Source organism: Cajanus cajan, chromosome 1 (assembly GCF_000230855.2).
Source record: "Cajanus cajan strain Asha chromosome 1, NIPB_CcT2T_4, whole genome shotgun sequence".
In the NCBI taxonomy this organism is placed as follows: Eukaryota; Viridiplantae; Streptophyta; class Magnoliopsida; order Fabales; family Fabaceae; genus Cajanus; species Cajanus cajan.
In genome coordinates this window covers 86,374,389-86,401,458 of record NC_138517.1, presented here as the reverse complement: position 1 = coordinate 86,401,458, position 27,070 = coordinate 86,374,389, and the positions used below count along the sequence as shown (strand labels likewise).

The 27,070-nt window shown below is 30.9% G+C and overlaps 3 protein-coding genes across 7 annotated transcripts; 1 reads left to right on the top strand and 2 right to left on the bottom strand.

The window, feature by feature from the left end:
• The first annotated feature begins 203 nt into the window (after positions 1–203).
• On the top strand, positions 204–2,954 carry LOC109817781 (senescence-specific cysteine protease SAG12). The gene is made up of 2 exons (XM_020383126.3): positions 204–680; positions 995–2,954. Exons 1-2 carry the CDS (start codon positions 263–265, stop codon positions 1,573–1,575), a joined length of 999 nt encoding a protein of 332 aa, XP_020238715.2. The 5' UTR covers positions 204–262; the 3' UTR covers positions 1,576–2,954.
• Positions 2,955–9,542: 6,588 nt separating this feature from the next.
• On the bottom strand, positions 9,543–17,313 carry MEE18 (maternal effect embryo arrest 18). Of its 5 annotated transcripts, none has more exons than XM_029268701.2 (13): positions 16,942–17,307; positions 16,676–16,808; positions 16,010–16,106; positions 15,410–15,453; positions 14,934–15,090; positions 14,681–14,752; positions 13,621–13,704; positions 12,658–12,759; positions 12,271–12,318; positions 11,621–11,746; positions 10,735–10,827; positions 9,952–10,161; positions 9,543–9,870 (listed from the first exon to the last, which is right to left on the bottom strand). In XM_029268701.2, the coding sequence occupies exons 1-12, from the start codon at positions 17,246–17,248 to the stop codon at positions 10,027–10,029; spliced, it is 1,398 nt and encodes a 465-aa protein (XP_029124534.1). In that variant the 5' UTR covers positions 17,249–17,307; the 3' UTR covers positions 9,543–9,870; positions 9,952–10,026. The 5 variants fall into 5 exon arrangements, with proteins under 5 accessions (XP_029124534.1, XP_020238696.1, XP_020238695.1 ...); XM_020383107.3 differs by having other exon boundaries at positions 9,543–9,861; XM_020383106.3 differs by having other exon boundaries at positions 9,543–9,800; positions 16,942–17,306.
• Positions 17,314–19,831: 2,518 nt separating this feature from the next.
• Positions 19,832–23,505, bottom strand: LOC109817780 (ARM repeat superfamily protein). Its single transcript, XM_020383125.3, has 2 exons — positions 22,718–23,505; positions 19,832–20,908 (listed from the first exon to the last, which is right to left on the bottom strand). Exons 1-2 carry the CDS (start codon positions 23,191–23,193, stop codon positions 20,059–20,061), a joined length of 1,326 nt encoding a protein of 441 aa, XP_020238714.1. The 5' UTR covers positions 23,194–23,505; the 3' UTR covers positions 19,832–20,058.
• Positions 23,506–27,070: the final 3,565 nt, after the last annotated feature.

The following is a 27,070-nucleotide window of genomic DNA, read 5'->3' as shown; positions in this document are numbered from 1 at the left end:
AAAAATAAAAAAAATAAAAAAAATCTTAAAAATAAAAGACTAAAAATACAATTTAACTTAATATATATATATATATATAGATATATTTATTGGATATATAGACATGCATATAGAAATCAATTGTATTTCTCAGTGAAGCTAAAATATAGCTAGCAATAGGTTTTGAATGCTATAAATATTCCAAACCCACGTTATAATTTTCATTGTCATTTTCATACAATACATTATTGTGTGTGAAAAAAAAAAGGGTATTTCAGTTGAAATGAAACATTTTATTGTTGTTTGTGTCATCTTCTGGACATGTACATATCAAGTCATGTCCCGAACGTTGTCTGAGTCTTCTGTTGCTAAAACACACGAGCAATGGATGTCCAAACATCAACGCTCCTATACCGATGAGGCAGAAAAGCAGAAACGCTTCAAAATATTTATGGAGAACTTGGAATACATAGAGAAGTTCAACAATGCTGAGAATACGAGTTACAAGATGGGTCTGAATCAATTTTCTGATTTAACCGAACAAGAGTTTATCGCTTCACATACTGGATTCAAGATTTCAAGCCTACCAGTATCAGATTCATCTTTAAATACGATACCATTGAATCTTACTGGTATTCCATCAAACTTTGACTGGAGAGACAAAGGAGTTGTCACTAATGTTAAAAACCAAGGCGAATGTGGTGAGTAATAACCTCTTGTGTGCTTTATAATTATCGATAATATATAGGTAATTACAAAATATAATGTTCACATGTATTTCAAACATATCCTAAATAACTGATTCATTAATTATCTATATATTTTTTTTATCTCATGAAACAACCGATTCATTTTTATCTCTAATTGTTATTCTTTTTTATAGATTTGAAAAAACTATTTTAAAACCTTAAACATTTTTAGTGTAAATTTATGGTGGCATTTTACACACGGCAAAAGACTCTTTAACCAAAACGTAATTTTTTAACACTAATGTATTCTAATTGTACGTTTGTAGCATGCTGTTGGGCTTTCTCAACTGTGGGAGCTATAGAAGGCCTTGTTGGAATCAAAACAAACAAATTGATTTCCTTGTCAGAGCAACAACTATTGGACTGTGATAGAACTAACAATGGGTGTCAAGGAGGATTCATGGTTAGGGCCTTTAAATATATCGTAGATAACGGAGGAATCGCCACTGAAAACAATTACCCATACCAAGGATTTCAAGGAACTTGCCAGAGTGGAGGGAAACAACTCGCTGTTAAAATAAGTGGTTTTGTAAATGTACCTACAAATAGTGAAGAGTATTTACTACAAGCAGTGGTCCAACAACCAGTTTCAGTTGCGGTTTCTATCAATAATAACTTTAGGTCATACAGAGAAGGTGTATTTGCTGGACCATGTGGAACCGTTCTCAATCATGCAGTTACTCTAATTGGTTATGGGACGAACAATGACGGCACTAAGTACTGGTTGATCAAGAATTCGTGGGGTGAGACTTGGGGAGAGAAAGGTTACATGAGATTGCAGAGGGAAAGTGGTGAAGTAGGAGGTGTTTGTGGCATAGCCAAAGTTGCTTCTTATCCAACTTTGTAACTGCAAAAGAAATTCATAGAATCCATACTTGTTTACTGTCATAGTAGTATACTAGTATTACGGTGAATTTAAGCACGGGTAATGATTACCATACATTTGAAAATAAGTATGGTTGATTTTATTTTAATAATAATTGATTATTATTAATCATTTTAATAATCATACATTGTTAATCATTTGTGAGGCAAAATTAAACATTTTAATACCACGTGAAACTATTTACCAGATAATTGATATAATGATGTTCATTTATTTGTAATCACATCAAACGTTAATTATATTATATATGCTGTTAATTACAAATGATGATTAATAACTTCATATTATATTATAATTATGTGGAGTATTTGACGGAAAAAAAATGTTATGAAATGCAAAATATGAACCAGCGGATATAATATTGAATAAAGTAAAATTTGCTCTTATAAATCGATTAAATATTAATAAAATTTTAAATATTGATGAGCATCAACCTAATTTTGTACACGTTATGAGACTTTCTTTAAATGTGTAGATTCCTCCCCGTTAGATAAATAAATTGAAGTGTGATTGTGATATAATTTTTTTATTCAGGAAGCCATCACAAAATTTGAAGCTTGTTTGAGGAATGAAATGGGTGATTTTTTTTATAATAAAAACTACCTTTATTAAAGCTAATATGTTGGTAAAGGAGGGAGAAATTGGATAGTCTTATTGGTTTCATAGTCACCAATTTCATAATGTAATTATTGATTCAAATTTATAATAATGAAGAAGATATTTCTAATTAAATGTAACATGATTCTTAATTAAATTAGACAAATCATGATCTCCTATTATTATTCAACATAGTAGAAGATAAAATAATTTAATATTTTATTCCTTAATTAAAAATTCTATTTCGTAATGATGCAAATAATATTCATAATAAAATTTTTTATTGCATTTAAAATATTATTACAACGAAAATATATGATTTTGTTGATGTAAAAAAATACCTTTATATCATTATTTTAATAAAAAGAATTCACATATCTATTATCACTTACGTAACAAAATTAAGTCTATTCACACATATTCAATCATACTGGTGATGACACTTCTAATCATATGTCAATAAGTATATTTAATCACATTACTTTTTATTTTTAACTACGTGTAACATGGTGTAAAAAAAATTACGTATAAGATAAAATTAATCACATTTGCGTAATAATTAAGATTTAGTTGTTTTAAATCGAAGGAATGCATTTTAAAGAATAAATTACGCTCACAATTATTTATTAAAAATTAATTTATAATCTTGATAAAATTAAATACATATATATAGATATGGTAAATTTTAAAATATTTGTAATTATTTTTTAAATCAACGGTTATTATTACATTTTATTTTTCTTAAAAAAATCACTTAAAAAAATCAAATCCATATAATTAACTATACTTTTCGGTGGACACCAAACATAAATTTTTGGGGTGCACGTTTATTTTTTTCTTCAATAATCTCGTCTTTTCTTAATTTTGTGTCGAATCTGACGTATGATTTTGTCAATTTCCATAATTATAAAGTAGGTTTTTGTCTCTTTGTTTGGTACATGTACGATGTTATTTCCTTTTGCATTAAAATTTAATACATGTCGATCAATGAATTATAGACATTTATACGTAGAAAATTGTTGTATCCTCCGAAGTTCACTAATAAAAAAAAAATCGTTTTGAAAGTTTGATTTACTATAATATTTTAAAGTTTTAATTTAGTTTTATTTTAAAATTTTAAGTTTAATTTAGTTTCACTTATTAAAAATGCTTGCCGTATTTGTCTTTTGTTTAAAATTTTCAACGCCGTTTAAGAGTGTCTATGTGATTGAGAATCATGAGCATGATTGAAAATCACGAGTATAATTCTCACGGCTCTTTAACGACATTTGAGAAATTTAGCCAAAAGGTAAACATTATTAGTATTTTTTATAAATGAGACTAAATTGAACCCAAAAATTAAAGTGAAACTAAATTAAAATTTTAAAATATTATAAGAGATCAAATTAGAATTTTAGCATGAAAGTTTAATATTTATCAATTGATATAATGAAGAAAAAAAAAGATTTAATTTAACATTGTTAACTTTTAACACTTTGGAGTATAATTCGGACTCTACCAGTCAGATGCTTTAGCATTTCTCTTATAGGAATCACATAATGGTTCTCAACAATTAAAATAAAATGTTATTTATATAAAATATCATTAAAAAAGAATGAGTAGTAAAGAATACTTCGATCAAAGACTGTTCAATCGTGGACAATTTGTTAAGGAATTATGAGTGAATGTTATTTGTGTAAATCACTATTATTATTGGAATTTGTATCCCATTAATACATTGTGTTATGTTTTTTTTAATGATATGTCAATAAAGTCATAACCTTTTTTCACCTAAAAATGCGGTATCTGCTTTTTTTATCTATTTTTTTTATTCTGCTCTTAATTTACAAAATCGTTGTATTATTTAAATTTTGTTTCTTATTTTTAAATTTTTTTGGAGGTAATAATTAAAAAATAAAATATCTTCACTATTTAATGTAAAAAAAAATATTGAAAATAACATGTCAATTTTATATTATTTGTATTTTTATTTTCAAACATTTGTAGTAGTAATATGTGACACTCTTACCTCGTAACACTTTATCTTATATAATAATAAATAAGGAAATTAATTAAATCAATATTATACTTTATCACGTGGATAAAATTATTCATATTTACAATAACTAGGCACTCAAACGATTTTTATAAAAGTTTTCAAACTAATATGATGACTTTAAATTAAATACAGTTTATAACAAATATAAATATAACTAGATCCTTTGTCCCAATATCGCAAGCTATCAAAGCAACCATCAAACATAAACAATGAATCATAAGCTTCATCATCTTTAGTCTTATGTTCAATATGCTCATGCTTGTCAAAAAATTGGCATTTAAACCTAAATACAATAGACAACACAAAACATAAGAGTGAAGATACATTTCACTCATGTTTATAGCACATATAAGAAGGTAAGATAGTAAACTAAAACACATCAAAAATATAACTCAAGCACACATACATAATACAAAACTCTTGACACTTGAACTCTTATACCTTTAATTTTATATGCATGTGGCACTAATGAACTCTCATCACGACATACATATGAGGCAACCTATATACATGAAATGATAGATTACCACACATCCACTCTAATTAGGAAAAAGATCCAACAAGAGCCGATTGGAGTTTTATAGTAATGCACGATTAACACTTATTACTTGTGTTAACAAGATTTTATCTACTATTAAAACCTTTGAGACCAAGATGAAGATATAGAACCCCCCCCCCCCCTAATTGGATTCACAAACCAATGTCTCCAAATGAAAGTTGCATTAATTCATGAACTCTAGCACACAGTATAACATAAAGATGAAACAAGGCTAGACAATGCCAAGACTTAATGCTTGGCTAGACAAATTCTAGACTTTACAAATGACAAAATAAAGCTAAGAATTTATGACAACTAAGCATATAGTTTAGAGTTAAATCTTAGCACATATATAGTTCAATAACACATATAACTCACGAGACAATGTCTTTAACACAACTCTTAGCTCTTAACAATTTGATTATTAGTCATACTTCACCTTTCAACTCTTATATGTATTTTTTTTTTAATCTATTTAGTAACTCTTACTAGATTACCTCAACAATTTTTCAAGTTCAGAACACCTTTATTGGGACAATAACACATTCTACTCAAAATTAGAGATTCATTAAGTGACACAACTTTGTTGAGCAAACTCCACTACAAAAACATAAATTCACTTAATGAGACTCTCCTTGTTGAACAAATTAAAATGACTAACTCACAAAAGGTCAACTCTTGCTAAATGAATACCTACACTTAATTAGTGATTCAAAAGAAACTTATCACAATGACTGAAATTCGTTGAATAAATCTCCTAAATAGACCCATAGAGACTTAAACTTACTTAGTCAAGTAGTTTCACTGAGTTAACTACTAGGATCCAAAAACACTTGATGCTTTGGCTTAGCAAACAATGGCTTGCTCAACCAACACTCATTATTTGTCATTTTTGCTTAGCAACGTTCGTCTCCCTAAGCCAAAAACTCGATGTTTCCCTTCGGCTTTTAATCTATAAAGGCTTGTTGAATGAGGTTTCATCTCATTGAGCGAATCAACCTAGAAAATCAATGCACATTACATAATCATGACTTGAAAACCAAACCAGTACTATTTCCTTACTTTATAATGAACAATAACTCAAATTAATTAAAGACAATTCATGCACAAAAACTCAATTGGAAACCCTCAAATCACACATACAAACCCTAACCACCAAAAAAGGTAAATACGTATAATTAACACTACTCCAACAAATGAATAACAAATTCATATAATAAACAATCAATCATGTTATCAACACTCCTTTGTTGTGTTTGTTTCCCTTCTAATCACATGTATCAAAATTCTAATGGTGTGTTTGGGTGAGGGATTTTACAAATTCAAAGAATTTTAAATTTTTTGTATTTGAATTACTTTGATTTCAATTTCTATCATTCTTAAAATATTTCGATTGGATAAATCAATTCAAATTTTTTAAATTTTAAATTATTAGGTTTGATATGATAATTTCATTCTACCATGGTAAAATTAATTTTAAAAATATATTTATATGTTAAAATTGTTAAATTAAATTTTATAAAAATGAATATTAACTAATTTTTATATATTTAATAATTTTACAAATATTTTTGAATATTCAATAATTAAAAACATAAAGAGATAAGAAATAAGATAAAATATATAAGTGTTATGAATAATAATTAGTGGCTTAATTAGTGGATGCCAATATTCATTATCAATCATTACCATTTATATGTCCGTTATGTATTATTCTCTTTATTGTGTAATTGTTCAGTTACCACATGTACTTATAAATAGGTTACTCCTCTCCCAAAGATAATACACGAGTCAGATTCTTTTCTCTATCTCATATTGTCTCATTTCTTCTCTATACTTTTTCTTCCTTTTATAACAATAAGTGAATTAAGAAGAAAAAAAATATGAGGAATTTCAAATTTTTACTTTTTTGAAAGAATTTGAAATTTCACTATTTCAAAAAATTTCACAAATGCTTAAATTTTAAATTTTTTATAATTCTCGATCTAAACAAGGTATTTCACCTTAAAGAATTTAAAATTCTTCAAATAAATGAATTACTCCATTTAAATTCTTCATCCAAACACACTTTAAGGGATTTAGGGACAATTCCACTACCATATTTCTTAACATGCTCTCATATGTAATAATTTCACTATCCCTCATACCTTATACGACACCTCAGATATTAATCTCTAATGCAGAGGGTGTGGTCTCAAGTCCCCAAAATTTGCTCCCTTAGATTTTCCTGTAATGTCTCCTTTGCAAGCTTTCTCTCAAGCGTTAGGAACTCTAAAAACAAAAACTAATACATATGAAGACTAACCCCTCACTATTCTCATAGGCTAAGCTAATGAGTTTTGCTTTTAGAGTTTAGACCCAATAGTTACTCAAGTACAACATAATCCACACTTAGCCCGTCATTTTATTTTATTTTATTTCTAAAAAAACACCCTGAATTTATTTAAAAAGCCCACTAATTAAATTAGTTAAAGCTAATATAATAAATTATACTGTTACACTTGTATTATATTTATTTTATGAAAAACAAAATGTTATATAATAGATATAAAAAAATATTGAGAATAAGATGATAATTTTATAAATCAAAACTAAAAGCTAAAAATATAAATAAGAAATGAAAACAAAAATCAACATATACACTCTTATTTTCGAATCTACTCTAATTTTTCTTAATTTTGAACCTTTTTATTAAGAAAAAGTGACAAGTAATGACATATCACTGCTAACATAGGCCCAACTTTCTAACTTAGTACATGATGACATTATCATTACATCATCTTTTGCCAACATAACCTAACACCGAATTTTTTAAATTAAATTAATTATATATCTTTTATTCTAAAATTAAATGGGTTGATTTTATAGTGTTTTGATATTAAATTTAAATGTTTGGATATTTATTTTAATTAATTATATGAGGATCAAAATATAATATATTATTTTATATTAGTATTATTATTATTTTATTATTTTTATTAATTGAGAAGAAGGAAAATATAATACCCATTAAGGTTAAGAAATTATGCTTTGAAGAACCAAGGAGAAGATGAGCTACATGAGATCACATTGGAGACCCATTTTCTTCGCTCAATACCGAACAAGTTAAAGAGGAATATACATTGTATGAAAGGAGTTTTTACATATGTTTTATGTTTCCAAATTTTAGCTTTCCTTATAATTCTTCTACTCCTATAATTGTTAATTATAATTATTCATGGTTAATTTTGTGTATTGAAGTATATTTAATGTATGGGTTGTATAAAAAGAGCTTTTCCAAATGTTTTCTGTTCTTGAAGCTTACTCTTTCTTATGATTCTTTTACTCCAATAATTGTTGTAATTATGATTATTCATGGTTAATTTCGTGTAGTGATGTTTGTTTGATATATGTTTTGTATGAGGAGGTTTTTCCTGAGTATTTTTTGTTCTTGAATTTTAATCTTCCTTATGATTCTTCTACTCCTATAATTATAATTATGATTATTTATAATTAGTTTTGTGTATCAATGTTTGTTTGATGTATGTGTTGTATGAAGGGAAATAGTTTAGTGATTTCATTACTTGATGAATGTGAGTGATTTAGGAATGATCTTGATACATGTGTGGAATGATATACTTGACTAATATAAGACAAATTGAATGTTAGGTAAATCGTGAATATGATCATTGTGATAATATATGACAGAGACTCTTGTGACATGCAAATCATATGCATATAAATTGACAAATCGATAAATCATTATATATGCATTATGCATATCTTGCAATTGATGTCACGCACATGCAAACCGTAATTCATATCTATTGCATTTCATATTACATGTGATTATATGTTGTTCTTGAGAATGTATATATAATAAATTGAGAATGAATTACTTGCATATGACATTGTAGAATTAGTAATATATTTCCTATGTAACTATAGGTCTTTTATCTCATACTATGAGCTATAGAGTAAAAAGTTTCTTACTAACCTAGTGATATCCCATACTTATATTTAGATTATGATTATTTTTCACATTATGATTATAATAAGACTCATGTTTAGAGTTAATTTTTTTTTCTCCAAATTATGACTTTGTTTTGAAATATTGTTGTGCTTTCTTTACCTTATGTTAGAGTTTATATTTTGTTAATTATGCATAAATTTTAATATTCTCACCCTAAATATATGTTATACATATATGCAAAGTAAAAGATGTTACACACAACATATGATGATGTCATTAAGTTTACAATTTTATAATAAACTTCTATGCCAAGGATGAAAAAATAAAATGTTTGGATTAAAAAAATGATTTTCAAAAGTAAATTAATGAAGAAAAATGAAAAAATTAAATTATATATATAAAAAGCATATTTAAGCCTTTAAACTACTATTCATTTAGTAATTTTTAGAAATTATGATTCTTAAAATTTGTAATTACGAAGAATCATGATAAAAAAAATCTTTCTCCAACCAAACGTCCTAATTTATTTATAATTCAATGACGATAAATTCTTAACATTGTCAATAGACTATTTACCATGCTTATGTATTTCTTGGATGAATTTTAATTCATAATTTCATATAATTGGTCCCTTCTATTATTCAGGCTTCGTACCTCCGTGCCAATACTATATTGACCCAAGCACCGAGTGCAACAAGAACCCAGTTCATAACTCAGAACCAGACTTTAATATATTGTTTTTCAACGCCAAATCAGAGCCAACGTAAAGGAAAATTAGTAGAAACACTCTACAAGAACTGAAATAAAAGAGAACCATAAACTACCCTAAGTTCTATAATGGAACAACAAAAATTAATGTATGAGAGATATATATATACAACACAAACTAGAGTATTTTGTTCTAAATACTCTGAATTATACAACAGCACTCTAACATATCTTTGTTTATCGTCAACTAGGTCATCCCAACAAACAAATATTTTTCTTAATATTATCGCACTCAGTACTTCGGAGGGTTATCACCATTCGCTGTATTTTGATGGGAGAAAATAAACAGGAACCTGGTAAGGGAAAATTTGAACTTCCCACATAAGATTTCGCACCAACAGGCCAATTCACGATCTAGAATTCCTAATGTATAATCAGTATGAAAAGTGGACTACAGACGATTAAATAGTTGCTGTTGGTGATGAAAAAAGAAAAAGTTCATACCTTGTGAAGAACTGACAGCAAAAGTAGGATATACAGTCAAATGATGGTAGTTTCACTGGCTCTTCTCGTTAATCATTATCGTCTAGTATCAATTAAGTCAATTTCTCGCGACTTTATGTATCTGTCTATTAAGTCGGCTAGAGATCTTATCAGTGACCTCGGGTCATAAATTATACCCACTTTAGGATCTCGTAGAGAGTCAACAACTATCTGCAAATTTAAGAATTGTAGGACAATCACAAAGTAAATCATGGATCCAGAACCAAAATAAGAATAGACATCCGTCGTGAATATGTTCCCGAGTTAAATCACTAATCCGTAACAGTATCAAGGATATGATTCATGTCTCCACACTGATACCAATACACTGGTAAACTGCTATAATTCCCTGGTATATGAACGCGAACAAAGTCTGACTTTTGAGTATGCCAATCTTACAATGCCACTCCAAAGACTAATGTTGTCAGAATAACCCTTTAAACAGTTTAAATTTGACCCACTTAATGTATAAACTTAATATGTTTAAAATATAATTACATATTGCCACATCATAAAAAAGACTGGTTATAATAACAATGTAAAGAGAAGTCAAAGCTCCTACAATGATGTGGTAACATATGATTGACTGTTTAAACAAGTTCTACAAAGTCCCAGATCTATTCATGAACTGGACCACAGAAAATTTCAAAGAAATAATCTTGGAATATATCTTCATTATGCTAAATAGAAGAGATTCTATCCACTCAATACATTGCGCATAATGAACAGATTTGAGAGACATACCACGTCAAATATTCCTTGGGCAGCCAAACAGTCAATATCGACTGGAATTTCACCATCTCTTGGCACCAAAAGGGTATTGATATAGTGGCTTGGCTGCATCAAATATAAACAGCACGTAAATTACTTTTATTACATTATTGATTGTGTACTGTGCTTTTTGGTTTTCATTTTATATGATAATTGTATGCAAGTTGATGGAACATTTCACATACCAAGTATTTCACGTATCAAAGGAAAATATTTAGAAAACAAGGATGAAACAGATAAGATAGCTTTTTTCTTGGGATTACGTTAATTATGTGACAAGATTGGAAGAGACAAGGGACACATGTTAAAACTGAAAAGTTGAAATTAATGAAATTAGAGTGATTGAACTAAGCTAATCAGAATCCCTAAATTCTAGATTTTTATGTGAGGTTTCTCAGAAAACCCAATAGTAATAATAAAAAATTAAAATACTAAGAAACAAAAACAACAAAGAAGGTACACTGACTTCACTTCAAACAACTAATTCTGACGAGAAAATGCATAAAATTTGTCTAATTTTCTTTTAAAGAAATGTGATTCTCAATTAGATTTGGCACTAAGGAAATAAGTAATTCGTAGAGTTACCAAAATAAATATATTAATTATAGTACATGTAAACTACGCATTGATGAGATATTTTCAGCTGAAAAGAGGAAGAAAGTAAAATTTATCAATTAGACCAATCAATCATTTGTACCACTTTCAACAGGATAAGAAGTTGGCACTCAAACTATAATACTTGCTGTCTTTCTTTAGAGAGTAATGTGAATCAAATGCTTTATTTTGAACAAGAATTGATAGAGAAGTAGCTTTTTATTTGATACCGAGTAATTTCAATAGAGAAGGAATTCTCACTCACAGGATTCTGTAAGTGATTGCTAGGTTCTCCATATGTTCGATTTAGAGCATCCGTAATGGCAGTTACAAAACAAGAAGCTGAAAAATCATTTGTTTCCCGGTCCCGTGTGCCATTTAACATAAGTACCTACATTTTTTAAAATCATATTAGTAAAAATCAAGCTGAAAAAGTATAGCTTTCAATGTTTGAGAGCTTGCCAAATCTAATCAAATGTGACACCACCAAAATAACTGATAGAACAGTCTGAATCTCATTCATGGAAGAGCTTGACAAATACTTTGCAACTAAGCCAGAAAAGATTAATTTCCACTTAATAACACCAAGATGCTGCCATCAACAAGTCGCATGCCTTTATTTTTCACTAAATATTTTCCAATTTGTTGACGTCAGCACCCTAATGCAGTGATAGGACCAGAATGCAAGAGGTTATGGGAGCAGAGATTTGTGTCCATATTAAAAGACATCAGCTTCTGGTCCATTTTGCCTCAATGTGCAGCAGTCATGCTAAGATGGACCACTTCATAACTTGCGAAAAACAAATAATCTTGTCAAGTCTATATTTCTCTATTCTCACATGGTAGAAAGTCTATTATACATTCCCCAAATAACCAAAGAAAATACAAAAAAAAAGTACCATGACAAGGAAATACCTTGAGGCAGGACCTAGAAGAAATAATCTCCCCAATTCCCAGTAACACCTAGAATAATTTGAGTCAGTAAACATCTAATGCGAGAACCAAATTGTCATAAAGAATGAATAAAGCATGTTGTTCCAACAAATTACATATTAATCAAGTAAAAATGACTCCAGAAATATTGAAAGAGTTGAACAATCAAGTTTACCACATTTTAGACACAATCTCAATGCATTCACACTATTGACAGAATAGAGGCCAAGCATCTAAACCTCAACTGCTCAAATGTTTTAAATATCACAGTTTTCAAATATATATAACCATCAATGTTATCAATTGCAAAGGTCAATACTACCATATGTGATCACAAACATCAACAAAACTATTGGTAAGAATGTTTACCAGTGAGGGGCAGATTGAAGTAAAAAGGGAGCCCATGCCATACACAACGCAGTCCACATTATTTAACTGCTCTAATACAGCAGCATTAGCTGAGGGAAAGACCTACTTAAACGAGAAAAAGAAGTTCCAGTTATAAATTGTTCATAAATTTGGAACTAAATAGCCAAATTCATATTTAGATTTCCTATGGTAAGATGAGCAAATGTAAAAGCTACTCAGTATTAATACTATCATAACAGAAGAAAACAAATAAAAACAGCACCCACCTTTAAAATACAAGATGTTGCTTACTACTATCCTTGTAGAATTAGTTGTATTTAGCTCCATGATATAAGCCATCAGGCCATTGGCCTGGTGGCCACCCACTTGGTAACAAGTGTTTCCCCCTCCCCCCAGTTCATGTTTGAACCTCAAGTACACTAAAAAAATGGAGCCTTGTTACTTATAGTACAAATATAATAAATCTAGTATTCTAGTACAGAGCAAACAAGGGGAGTTGGACAGTGCTTGTATCATTAACATAAAAATGGCTCTCAAGTCTCATCCACATTCTCTAATTGATATTCAATTAGAAAGAAGTTTTTTAGTTGATTGACATTTGTTATTTGTTTTCACAGTTTCTTATCTGTCAACAGAACATGTCTTATCCTCTGTCTCATATGGCTTCTTTATTCTTACATCAACAAGGCAAAACACATTTTTTAATCTAATATTATGTTAAATGCTTTGAAGAAAGACAGAAAACATATCTGCCAATTATTGGATAACTTTCCCTTGTTTCTTACTACAAAATTCATCTACAATAAAAATAATTAATAAATGTTGTCTCTGGTTGCATCTTCAATATAACGCATCTCTTCTACCTATTATAGATGGCAATGCATAACATGATGTGAGAGACATACAACAAATGTACTTCAACAGAATGTGAAATAAGTAGGTCTGACAAGGCACAGTACTTACCTCATGCAGCAAATTTTTTCCCTCACTTGACATGTAGAACACCCGTTTTATTTTCGAAGGAAGTGCTGGAGCTGAAAAGCTTTCCTACCCATGAAATATAAAATTTTAGCAGAAGAAACAATATATATAGGTTATGCATCTAGTGTGAGGGCTTTACATTAAAGAAGAGTAAATCAAGACCATTAGATTTTATCATGAATGGTTAATATTAAAATATAGGTCATGATGTCATGTAAGTTTTTTAAAAAGTCACATGACCTTTTTAAGTGATCATATAACTTTTGAAAGTCACACTATATACACACATACATGTGTGTGTGTGTGTATGTATGTATGTGTGTTTGTGTGTGTATATATATATATATATACATACATATATATATAGAGAGAGAAAGAGAGAGAGAGAGAGAGAGACCAAGAATAAGTAGCATATTGTAAAATCTCAATCAAGTGAATGAACAAACTGCATAGACTTTACTTCCTCTACGTGGCCATACCAATCACTATTGTGTTATACTAATTAGGGAGTGGGAATGAGAAAATGATTTCTATATTTCAATTTAAAATCAATACCCATCATTACTTTGGAAGGTAAAATTCACTCACCAAAGTTTATAAAATAACAAGCAAAATCAAAGGAATAAACTAATAATTTCTCTATTTCAATTTAAAATTAATATCCATCATTATGTTGGAAGGTAAAATTCCTTCATCAAAACTTATAAAATAACAGGCAAAATCAAAGGAATAAACTTATTCTGAAAATTTATTGTTTCTAAATTCGTCTAAGAGCTAGTCTATTTCAAACTCAATTAGCACCAAACAGTTAAATATTTCTAAATGCCAACCCAACATCAATGCAACATCAGCATACACTCTAGGTCATTACTAACCATTAACCAAAAACCATTACTAATTTACTTTAACTGTTGGTTCCCCTTAAAGAACAAGAAAGAATATAGAACCTTTTGTCTCAGGCAAGTTCCTTTCACATCCGTGAAAATTTAAACAAATTGTCATTGGAGTAGACACTATTGTCACAACAAATACACAGGCATACCTTCTTAATAAGCTCCATTGTTCCGCTGGTTGGATGGGAAATTTCATTTTGTCCCCTTATAATAGTTCCATCCTATGTAGATATAAGGGAAAAAAAATAAGCTGTTGTAATAACTATTAAAATAACATGTTAATATTTTTTTTGTGAATTCCTAATGGAAGCTCTTTTGACAGGAACAAATAAATTTTCCCTCAGCATAGTAATAAACATCAATGAAACCATAAGTATACAGTTGAATAGATTTATAGCATACCCACAACTCACACCCTAATGTAAGTCTGTCATTGGTTGAAATCACAGGAAGAACCAGGCTTTCAGGGGGAATATCTGAAACCCGTGAAAATAAAAATATTGCAGCATCCAAGGACTGAAAAAATATACGTGCTCCTGCAAAAAAGAAATTCCCAATGCTGCACAGTTTATAAAAATTAGTCACAGTTTTTTAATGTCACACACCAAAATGTTTGTCAGTAGGAGAAGATTTTATCATGTATAATTTGGACAATGAAACCAGCTTGGAAAATACCAATTTAGCACCAAAGTAAAACAGAAGTTGCATACACGATAGATTACAATTTGAAAACCAAAAATATAAGATCAGCAACATGCAGATATTTATCATCCCAGGAAGAAAGAATTGTGAAAGCCCAAATATGATAATTAGGGGGAGAAAAAACTATGGCAAAAAAGAAGCACATCAAGTATGCTACTGAATTAGAAATAAAGGACCTGCCATTGCTGAAACAAAATGATTCTTCAGACCGGCGGAGAATCTGCACAAATAAAGCCCAAATTTAATGCCAAAATATTGAAAAAGCTTGATCAAAAGTAAGTATCACAGTGATAATTATGATGATTATAATAATATAATTTCACAAAATCTGGAAAAGAAAATATGTTTCTTAACAACATTGCTACCAAAAACAAACCTTTCCATTGTTACTTAGACCTCCCTAAATTTATATGACAATATAACACCGTGCACCCTTTCCATTAACATAGACCCCATGATTTCTTAGGTTATATGAGTTGAGGAAGGTTAAGGTAAAAAAATGGAAGGGGTAACAATAATATTGCTAAACCTCAAAGGAATGAGTCTAATTACCCCACCCTCCCCCCAAAAAGAAAAAGAAAAATCATGGGCGAGTTAGGCAGTAAAATACCAGACTTGAAGAAACAGCCCCATCTCAAAAACACAGGATTAAAATATAAATAGGGAAAGAAACCAGCATTAATAAAAGTCACACAAAAATATTTCTGGAAAAAAAGATTCTTTAAGAGGCAACTAAGAAGTGTTCAGAAATGGCCCAGTTTGTTTGTAGAAATCACCTGATTCTGGAAATAAACCAGGAAAGCTCGAATAGTCTCCCTGTAGGGTTTGGACACACCTTTCCATAAAAAGTGATCACCTTCCACAATAGAGTACCTATACGAGTCACCATCAAGTGGAGTTAAAACTTAAAAAAGAAAACTAATATGCATACAAAATATAATACATAAGGACCTTTACAAAATAACTTCATTTTAGAGTTCCAAAGTCGAAGCACTCAATTATATGGTTTCTTACTACGTATATTCATATTGATACACTCACTTTCTCTTCCTCTACCCGGATTCCGTCTCTTTTTTCACCTCATTTTTTCTTCCCAACTCTTTCTCTCAATTTTCCACCATATCATCACTTATCACATATTTCATTTTCCCTCTCTAAATTTTTTTCTTTCTTTTCCTCTCCCATCCCTACACCTATCCACCCCAATATTGGGGAAGCCATGACATGACTTCCGACCTCCCACATTGGGTAACAAATAATCACCACCCCAAAATCCTACAACTTAGCAATTAGCACACTACTAATTCAATATGCCCAACTCAACACAGCAACCCCTAAAGCATCAAACATGAGAAAGGGGACCAAGCCTAATTATCCATACCTGAATCAGAGGTATCAAGCATGGAGCAACAATAATTATCAATTAAGAATGTGATACCCACCATTCTGGTTTAGCTTGCAGTGGATCAAGGGGTAGACGATGCCCAAGCAAATTCCGAACCGCGAGAGCCTCGACGGTACTTTGATCAGACAACCTCAGACACCTGGAACGTATGTCTCCAACAGCAGGACCACCTGCAACGCACACAGGCAAAAACCCAATAAACCAATCCCCTAATTCCTTGCCCTCAAAATCTGATTCGACGAGTCTAAAAAAAAAAAACTAAATGTGCAAACACTTTGGAAGTAATTAAACATGGCGCAGTACCGAGAACACGAACAATCTCAGCAGTGCTTCCACCGTCGTCGGAAACGGGGAGAACGTGAGCGACGCGGGTGGTGAAGTTCTTGAGGTCTTCGACGACACCGTTGAAGGCTGTCCCTCCAGAGAAGACGAGGAGAGCAGGCGGAGGGTGAGGAGGATTAGGGTTTGAGTAACAGCGGCGATGGTGTGATGGAAAGGTCGCCATTGAAGAAGACGATGACGATGATGATGATGAGAAGATTCTGGTGGAGGTTGGGAAGGAGAGGGGAAGGGTATTGCAGAAAGTGGGACCCAACCATGTGTCCACCATATTCGCAAAACTAGCGGTACTTGTGAGTACTTTTGTGAGGGGAAGGCTAGTTTTGATTATAGTTTCTTCTTTTACACGAGGAAATTAAAAATAAGAAAATATAAGTAACTAGCTAGTAGAAATGAAACTCCCATTTTATCTATTAAGTGTCTAAGTGTATGTTTGATTCAGATTTTTAACTTAATTTATCAAGTTAAAATAGAAACTATCATTTATAATTTGTATGTTTTATACGTAATTTTTGTTTTATTCATGTTTTAAACGTATAACTAAATACGCACTAAGATCAAACTATATAAAGATAAAGGGTCTCTTAAACATATTCAAACAATGCATTTGAGGTAACTCCAATCTTGACAAACACGTTCACACATTGTTTGATTTCCCTCCAAGTGTGTAGGACTTACAATCCTATTGATAATGCATGAAACTCTTCTATCTTTCCAAGTTCATTGTTGAAAAGATGGTGAGGGGAAGGTATATTATGGACAAGAGTAACACATTGCTTTGAGTCACAAGCAAACTACCTACCTGCCTATAATTTGTATTTAATTTGTGTTTTTACGAGTGATATTCTCGAATTCTTATCTTGTGTTTGTTTTCGTTGAGAAATAAATAAATGATTTATGAGACAAAAAGATCACCTTTATGAGAAAGGGCCGATCGCTTATGATTAATAAAAGGGACGATCACTTAAAACTCACGGTTAGAAAGAACTCAAAAAATTAATTAGATATATATGTGTGTGACTTTTTTTTAAGTTATTTATTCTTTTTAATTTGAAAATAACCTAATACTAAAAATAAAAATATCTTTAGATTCAAACCGCATATTCATAGAAATTTTTTAAGGTGTTTTGGATGAATCTTTAAACAAGTCATGGACGCATATATATTGGTTTAAACTTCAAATTACATATATATGTTTTATTTAAATAATTTTTCTTGCTTTTCAAAAATATTATTTATATTGTTTAATGTGTTATATCGATACGAATAAAGTTTATATCTATAACATTTAGTTAACTTTTTTATCTTTAAATTACTAACATTTATTTATATACGACGAAAGTTAATAAAATTTAAATTTTTAAAAAATAAACAAATAGTTAGACTTGATTAACTAATCCAATTTAATCTTGTTCATAATTAAGTCATTCGGTTTCAATTTGATTATACAAATTCAACTCAACCTAATTTAATTCATATAATTTTGATCAATTGGTTAGCAAATTTAGTCAAGTTAAATTCAAAACAACAATAAACACCTACTCAAAATTATGGTAAAAAATAATGAAAATTTATGTCTCTTTAAAAATATTAAAATGATTATATAAAGCACTTGTATTTTTTTTATTGGTCAAAATGATGTAATCTAAATTCATGGAAAACGAGTTTTGATCATTTTAAGCAACAAGTTCTTCAACTAAAAAATAAGCAGCAAAAAATATATAAATAGAAAATATAATAGATGAATTATACATTATAAATAAAACAGTCTAATAAGACAAATGGAGATTTGCCAGAAAGAAGATCTTTTAACAAGAACTTGAGTTTTTCCATAAAAACAAAAAGAGAAGCACCAACCTCTCAAAATCTCAATTCTTTAATACACTTCTAAAAGTAGTTACATGAAGTGAGAAAGATCTACTTATACTTAACCCATTAAAGAAGTGTGCTTAGCACACTTTTGAAAGCTAATTTCATATACAAAAGGTTTTGACATGTAAAAGAAATTCAAAATTCAATCACTCTTGCACTAAATTTGTCGAGCAGAATTCAAGTTCATTAAACGAACAAGTCTTTATGCTTAGTGAAAGCATCTCGCCTAGCAAATTTTTCTTTTTGGCTTCCCATATATTAGAATGTAAAATGCAATTTTTATCGCACTAGATTTGTTGAGCATAATTCAAGTTCATTGAAAAATCGATTTTCTTACTCAATAAAAGCATTTCATTGAGCAAATTTTACTCTTTAACTTCCTATATATTAAAATTTATTAAACAAATAACTTTACTCAAACAAGTTTTATTCTTTAACTTCCAAAGATGAAAATTCACTAAACCAATTATATGTACTTAACAAGATTTGAGAAACTGAAAAAAACAAGTTTTAGTCTCTATTAACCATTCAAATACATTTTCAAACTTAAGTCTCCATATACTATACCAAAATTTAAACATGTCATAAGTCCTATTTCATTGATTGATACAAACTTACTCAACAAGTGAAGGCAAAAACACACAAAACATTTTATAAGTTATTTACGACCACCATTGTGTCCAAAACCTATTCTATCGGTTGAGTTCAAGTTATAAGCCTCTCTTCTATTCCCTCCGAAAAGTTTAGTAATAATTTCAACCTCTTTTATAGATCTTCTTCAAGTCTTTGGCTACTTACTCTTGTCATGGGTCCGTTGAATTGCAATAACTCCTCTTCAAGTTCTTCTCGTGCCTATCTTTTGGCGACAGCCCTTTATAATTATGTCTCTGAAAATTTTGAAGTTATTATGTAAAGCAGTCGTGATTTCTTATGGGTCAGAATGACTGCGGCGTTGAAGCAAAATTTACTATATTAGTTTGAATTTGCAATATTCAACTATTTCCTCATCGGAAATTTTTCATTTATATCTGTCAACATATACAAATGTGGCAAGAAATGTCAAGGTGACATTTTCACGTTATGTAGTTTTTCAAGTTTTTGTCCCATAATTGCCGTCAATGGCTAAGAATAGCAGATATCAAGAAAGCCTAAATTAGCTAATCAACTTCAAATTTCAAGGAGAAAAAGTATTAAAAAAAAAAAAAAATCTTAGTAAGGTAAGCTCTTGGAACTTGTGCTAATAATCAAAGATTTCAATTTTGAAGACTCCCCTGCTGCATTTGCCCTCTGCGTTATTATTTCCATATTCCTATGCAAACTTTGTTTCACCAAACTCTTCATCAATTTCTTCCCTTCTTTTGCTTCTATTTGATTCACCGGTGACCCCATTGCAAATCTCGGTGTTTGTGGACCAGAATGTGGCCCCACCCTTGTTTGTCTCTCATCCTTAAACCATTGCAAAAGTTTCATTGCTCTCTTCTGAGCCAAAGGACTCCCCAACAGAACCACTTCAAGAAGCACATGAACAATCCCTGCCTCTGCCATTTTCTTTCTTTGCAGTGAACTTTGATGTGCTAGAATCATCAAAATATACACTGACAACTCTTGGCATTTAGGTTTATCTTCCCATGACAAGATCTCAATAAATCTTTCTGGCACCATTGAGCTGTTCTCCATTGCTTTCTTTCCCATCAAAGTCACTGACAAGTTCCCTAGAGTGGCAAGGGCTTTCTCAGAAACTTCTTTCACTGAGGAAACTTCCAAGAGGAAAGGGACCACCCCACTTGAAACCAAAGGACCTGCATTCTCTAACACAGTTGATAGGTTATATAAGGCACCTAAACAACATTGTTTGGTGTCAAAACTTCTTGAGCCTGTCTCAAGAATGTTTCTAAGTAATGGGAGAAAGTCCAATGAAGCAAGAGGGAATTGAGTGTTTGCTAGAGATGACAATGACAAAAGCAATTCTGCCAATTTACTTGTTGTTGATTCATCTACAAGGTCAATTGTATTAGGCAGCTTGGACAGTATTCCTGCCTCCACTATCAAAGCCTTGTTCCTGAAGAAAGAAAGTAATAGACACGTCAGATAAGGACTAAAAGCATGTTTCAACTTTCAACTCAGTCAAAGTTAGGTCAAAAACAAATATTACTACTATACTCTATTTGATATTCTCTCAAAGTCAGCATAAACTAGAGCCCGGAAAATCAATTCTCAACTAGCACCATCCCACCTTCTTCAATTCATTTTTTCTTGGTTTGATGGGAATGGTGCAATTTGTGTAATAAAGAATAAGAAGGACAAACCAACTAAATTAAAAACATTATTTACAACAGAGTGAAGTCAACGAGAATCTGAAGTTAATATCTGTGTTGGAAAATGAAGGTCAACAATAGACATCAAATTTTCTTAAAGATCATAAAGGAATCTGATCAACTACCCTATATTATATAATCTGTAATTTATGAATTTTAGGACAAAAATGTCGCTCCAATATGAACTCTGTCTCCTCTAGTTTATCCCAACAGCCCAGCAACTCAGTTGACACTGCACGTTTTGGTGATTTGATAGTATTAATTATGTTTCTTCCAACTAATACTGACTTAACACATCACAGCATGGCAGCACAGTGGGATTTTCCGCAAATTTGATCCGAAAATATTGGCTAAATTTCTTTCTCGTATTTAATGTCATGAATACAAGTTTATTGAGTTTGCTAATCTCTCTGTTATTCATTATAAACAAAATATATATATTTCTTTTTTCTTAAATATAAATAAATTTAATTATTTTTTATCATTTAATGATATTTTTTCTAAAATACCTCCTCTTTATTGTATTATCTTTCAATTGTACTATTTCTTTTCACATTTATAACAAAAATAATTTAAAAAAAATCTTATGAAAATAGTAAAATTTAATGCAAACAATCAACTAGTAAAATTTAATACAAATAACCAACTTTCTTGATATATATAAAATTAGTTATTTTTACTAATGGGAAAAGAGAGAATAACTTTCATGCTTCTACAGCCTTTCGCCCACATGATGTCTTTGCATTTTGTTTAAATTTGAATTATTCATTTGTCTTTCTTTTATTTATTTATCAATTTTTTAAAGCTATGGAAATGTATCGAACACTTTGGTTGTGGTTACTGTGGAGTCATGAACCAAATTAACCCGCCAAGTCCAACTGCTACTTTTTGTACATCAATCTTGTCCTCGCTCCCCAAAAGTCAAAATGAGCGGTTACTCAATGCTCACCATGGCTCCACTCACAAGTTTCTTCATAAAATATGATTACAAATTTGTCCATTACAAATAATAGTATGGCAGATAAGAAGACAACAAAAGTATGACTATGATAAATAAAATTTTAGTGTAGTTCTAATTCATGCACCTTGATTTCTTGTTAGTGACCTTAATCAAATTTACAAATTCCGTTCTATTTTATCTTTTTTTTTTCTCTCACAATATTTTTAATCATTCATTTTTATCTTTCTGTGTCATTGGATGGACGTCTATTCTGGTATGAATATATATGTTAGCCACACCCAACAACTTCCGACTCTTTAAACTAATCTCAAGTAAAATCAATTCAACATTTCAACCAATAAAATCTGAAGAACTTATTAAATCACTCACAGGGTTTCAAGTTTGAATCAAACACAGTTCCACATCAAGTTAATAACAAAGGTTTTATACATATTATTAAATTTGAATCAAACACAGTTCCACATCAAGTTAATAACAAAGGTTTTTCAAACCAAAGAAAAAAATTAAGACTATGACTATCCAACACTAAAAAAACATACTAGTTCAGGTTGTGATCATTCATAAAAAGAAAGAACATAGTTGCAAAACTTACGTGTAAGTTCCATCAGCTAGGTGGATCAACGCCGTCAACCCTGCTTGCCGGCGGCTATTCACCGGCGACACCGCCATAGACACCAGCACCGGCACTACCCCAAGTTCTGTTATCAACTTTCTAACCTTAACATCTTCCTTGGCTAACTTTTCAATCTCCTTTACTGCAACCTCCTTCTCTTCCCAGCTTCCAAAGTGAAGCATCTTCACAGTTCTCTGCATCATGATCACAGACTCTTCCTCCTCCTCCTCCTCCTCCTTCTCCTTATGCTTCTCCGTAACTTGAACTGTTTCAAAATTTTCTACTTTGTTGTCGGGTTCAGTTTTGTTCTTTGCGGTGTCAAATCGATCAGAGGGTTCACATCGCTTTCTGGTTGCTTTGGATTGGAGAAACCGTCTGATACGGGCAAAGAACTGAAGCTTTATGTTAGACAACACCCAAATAGAAGAAGATGATGATGATGTTGGAGTTGACATGTTTGAGAGGAAGGAGAAAAAACAAAGCAAGATATTGATATTTGAAAAAGTGTGTTTGGGGTTTGGTTCTTATACAATTTAGTTTCTGTTTCTATCTTTGGAGACAGAGAGAGAAGGGAGAGAAAGAGAATCAATGAGACTATTTGAAGAGCTCTGTGATCTTTAAAATACAGAGGGAGCACAGAGCACATGCAGAAACCAGTGCTGTCCCATTATAATGTAATCGTGGTATTATTATCATACAAGATCTCAAATTATGAATTTATTAAGTAATGGAATTCATGCATCATTTGTTTTAATTTTAATAAAAAGATTTCCGTACCTGAACTTGACTAGGGACAAGATGCAAATTTAATAACTCATGCAGTTGTGACTATATTAGAACTAAAATATTATAAAAGTAGCACTATTTGTAGATTTAATTTAAGTTAAAAGTCCATAGTCTATGTAACCATTTATTTAGATAAACTAGTACTACATTTGGTACAATATCACTAAGGCCTAATGTTGGGTCTTTCTTGGCTAGCGTTTCACGATCTAAACCTAAGTAGTGGAGATGAAATGTTATGAGCATAGGTGGTCAAATTCAATTTTAGGGACCTTCATGGGTTGGAAAACTCTTTGTTCACTGGTCCCAAGTAGCTAGGTTGCTTAATATGACTTGGCATTTTGTTCATTAAAAGAGACAACTACGAACTAAATTTAGACTTCGGTTTGGATGTAAACCCACGTCCATTGCACGTGAGAATGAGGGAGACCCAGCCTATATGTTCCCCCATGGAGCCATAAAATTTGGGGCAGTGCACACGCGTCAACATTAATGGTCACTTAATATATTTTCTTAATCCTTCATTGGCTACACAATCTGATCTGGATCGGTGGCTGTGATATTCTCACATGCATTAGCATTAGAGATTAATTGATCATGTCAAGTTCCCCTTAATTGCATGAAGAGGACTAGAGAAGCAGTCTCATTTATGAATTTTGTGGATTGATTTATCGATTATGCTACTGAAAGACCAAGTTAAATATAAGCCCTCTATTTATTGTGTATTGAAATGCATTTAAAACCTAGCAGTTTATATAGATGTATCATAGAGATTTGAGCAAGGAGAATATGTGGTGGAATTCTTGGAGAAATGAATATAATCTAGAATAAGAACTGAAGAAGCCAGATAGATAGGTAGTAGTAATGCATTAAAGAGCATCTTCGTTGACAAATAAAAGAAAGAGAAATATTATTTTAGTTATATGTGGGTATTAAGGTAATTTCGTATGCAAATAGGTCATCACCAATTTAGACCCACAAAATAGGGCTATTAAGTTAAGAGTAATAAACATAGGTATAGATTGTTTGGGTGGGGAGATATATTTGATACTTTGATGGCTGTGGCATTTCCATGTTGGAGTCCACTACAAATAATTATCCATCCGTGAATTGCAAGCACTCAAGTTTCCCACGTGTGAAGGAACCACCACCTCACTCATCGTTAGCAGTTACATTTTCGTTTTGATTTTGGATTTCTAGTGTGTGTGACAGTGCAAATATGATGTGTGCCACTCCCAGAATTAACTTGCGTATCACCAAAAACATTTGTTCTTATTCACACGAACCGTAACTTAATGTCTGCTAGCAAAATTTGGTTATCCCAATTCCAAATTAATGAAAACGCTCGAAATCTAATATTACTGTGTGCGTGTGGCCAAGTGTGTTTTGCAAGCAAAGTGAAAATTGCGTCAATAACGTTATTAGTTAAATTGTTTTTTAGCGTTTTTGGTCAAACTCTTCTCAACTCAAACCATCACATAATATAATAAAATAAAATAATTTAAAACACGGGTGATTTTTCGCGTATTTAGTTTATTTTGATCACTTACGCAACTAATTAATTTATTTTAGTCATGTAGTTTTTTTTTTTTACTACAAGTTATGTAGTTTTCTTATTAACCCATGAAGAGGAATCTTTTGCACGGAACTATATATGCGTTTTAGTGAAGATAAATAAAATTTCAAAGTGTCATTATGCTCATGTGTCAACTTGTTGCGCACGTGAAGACGTATATATACAAGTGACCAAGATTGTATTCTACTTCTCTGATTAATTTCTGAATGAAGCTAGTCTTCGACGATATTGAAGCAATATTTCCTCAGACATGCTTTCCATCAATGCTGGTATCATTGGCCAAAGATTGATCAGAGTTTTCAATCGCGGCATAAACACTAGAACAACAGGAACAGGAAATCGTGTCACACACATTACGTACCTTATTTTTTTTATTTTTAATAGTGTTTGATTTAAACCAGATTAAGGAGTATCGGATCTTAAAGGTTGGTGATTTTCCACTTTTCGGAATTATCTCTTCTCCAGATCAAGTAGAGATTAAAAGTAACGCTATGTTTAATATTAATTGGAAAGAATTGAATATAAATTCATAAAACAAAGATAATAGTTGACAAGTAATTAGGTTTTCAAACATGTTAATAAAAAGGAATTAGTCTTGCTATTACAAGTATTATACTTTGGTAATAAAGAGAAACACTCTTTAATTTGCAGCAAGTATAAATCTATGTCTATTTGAAATACACCCAATAATAAAAAATGAATTAAAAAATTGTCAAAGACTTTACTACGTACTATGGTTCATTTTAAAAATAACCAAATAATAATTTTAAAATATTAAAATAAAATTCCTTAAAAAAATTTTACCGACTCATTCAGACAACTACAAAATAATAAGATATGGATTGAGAAAAATAAACGCATAATTAAAAAAATTTAATGGATTAAAAGTACTATATGGTTACTGCTCCAATAGAGCTTAGAGGATGAGAGTAACAAGGGACATTATCGTAAACAAACAGCATAGAATTCAATCAAGGATGAAAAGCATAAACATGCGGCTACGTTAATCTTAATCAACCCCAAATATTTATCAAAAGATGGGATTGGGAACAAATGAGAAGCTTTGTTTTTTTTCTTTGTTTTTTCCCTTCCATAAAAAGTAAAAACTGAATGCTGATGTGTTAAATTTCTTTTGTAAGGTGAAGTTAGATGGATGGAGGTTCACGGATTAGTGATAAAAAATATGTGGCTATGAGACCTCCTTGCATCTATCAGCACCACATGGGACAAGCATTTGTCATCACACGTGGGACTCGACACGTGTGGAGAGTGAGTCAAAATGGGCACCCCACTAATGAAATTTCATTAGTTTTAAAAAGTGGAAGGTTTTCCACAACCAGCACCAAGTGCAGTGCCACCAAAGGGAAAAACAACTTGATAGGCTCATCACATTTATGGGTCTTTATTGCAATTTTATCCAATCATGGCTCTTCAGACTGACAAAGACTAAAAGTGTAAAAAATCAAATCCCACAAGCCCAACCTATGCTTGCGTGCAAATTCGTTTCAGCAAGAACTGGAGGCAGGAGGCTTTAATTTATGGAATAATATTATAACACTTTTCATTGTTTCTAAGCACAATTCACGAAGGCTCTTCTATGCTACTGTTAGTTTGAACCTTTTTAATAGTCCACCACGTGTTCCAACTTCCAAGTCTTATACTAGGATGATCTGATATGTATCTTTTTCAAGTGTTTGGTTAATGCAATGGTCAACGCAATTCAGGAAATTTCTTTCTCACTTTCTTTTTAGTTCTTTCCCATTTTGTTTTGGATATCCGTGTTTAATTTGGCTGCAGCCAACTTAAGCCTAATGTGCACAGAAAAATAATAACAATTTCTTCAAACTTGAAACGTATGTATTAGGTGGTTTGTGACCCAAAAATGACTGCCAAATAAAGGAGTATATAAAATCGGAAGACCAACATTATTTGACACAACAAACAAAATAAAATAACAAAAAAACCACCAAAAT

Coding starts and splice junctions, on each gene's coding strand:
- LOC109817781 (XM_020383126.3), top strand. CDS start 263: ATGAAACATTTTATTGTTGTTTGTGTCATCTTCTGGACATGTACATAT. Junction 681..994: donor TAAAAACCAAGGCGAATGTG/GTGAGTAATAAC, acceptor GTACGTTTGTAG/CATGCTGTTGGGCTTTCTCA.
- MEE18 (XM_029268701.2), bottom strand. CDS start 17,248: ATGGTGGACACATGGTTGGGTCCCACTTTCTGCAATACCCTTCCCCTC. Junction 16,809..16,941: donor TGAGATTGTTCGTGTTCTCG/GTACTGCGCCAT, acceptor TGTGCGTTGCAG/GTGGTCCTGCTGTTGGAGAC. Junction 13,705..14,680: donor CAATGGAGCTTATTAAGAAG/GTATGCCTGTGT, acceptor TTTCATGGGTAG/GAAAGCTTTTCAGCTCCAGC.
- LOC109817780 (XM_020383125.3), bottom strand. CDS start 23,193: ATGTCAACTCCAACATCATCATCATCTTCTTCTATTTGGGTGTTGTCT. Junction 20,909..22,717: donor CTAGCTGATGGAACTTACAC/GTAAGTTTTGCA, acceptor TTCTTTCTTCAG/GAACAAGGCTTTGATAGTGG.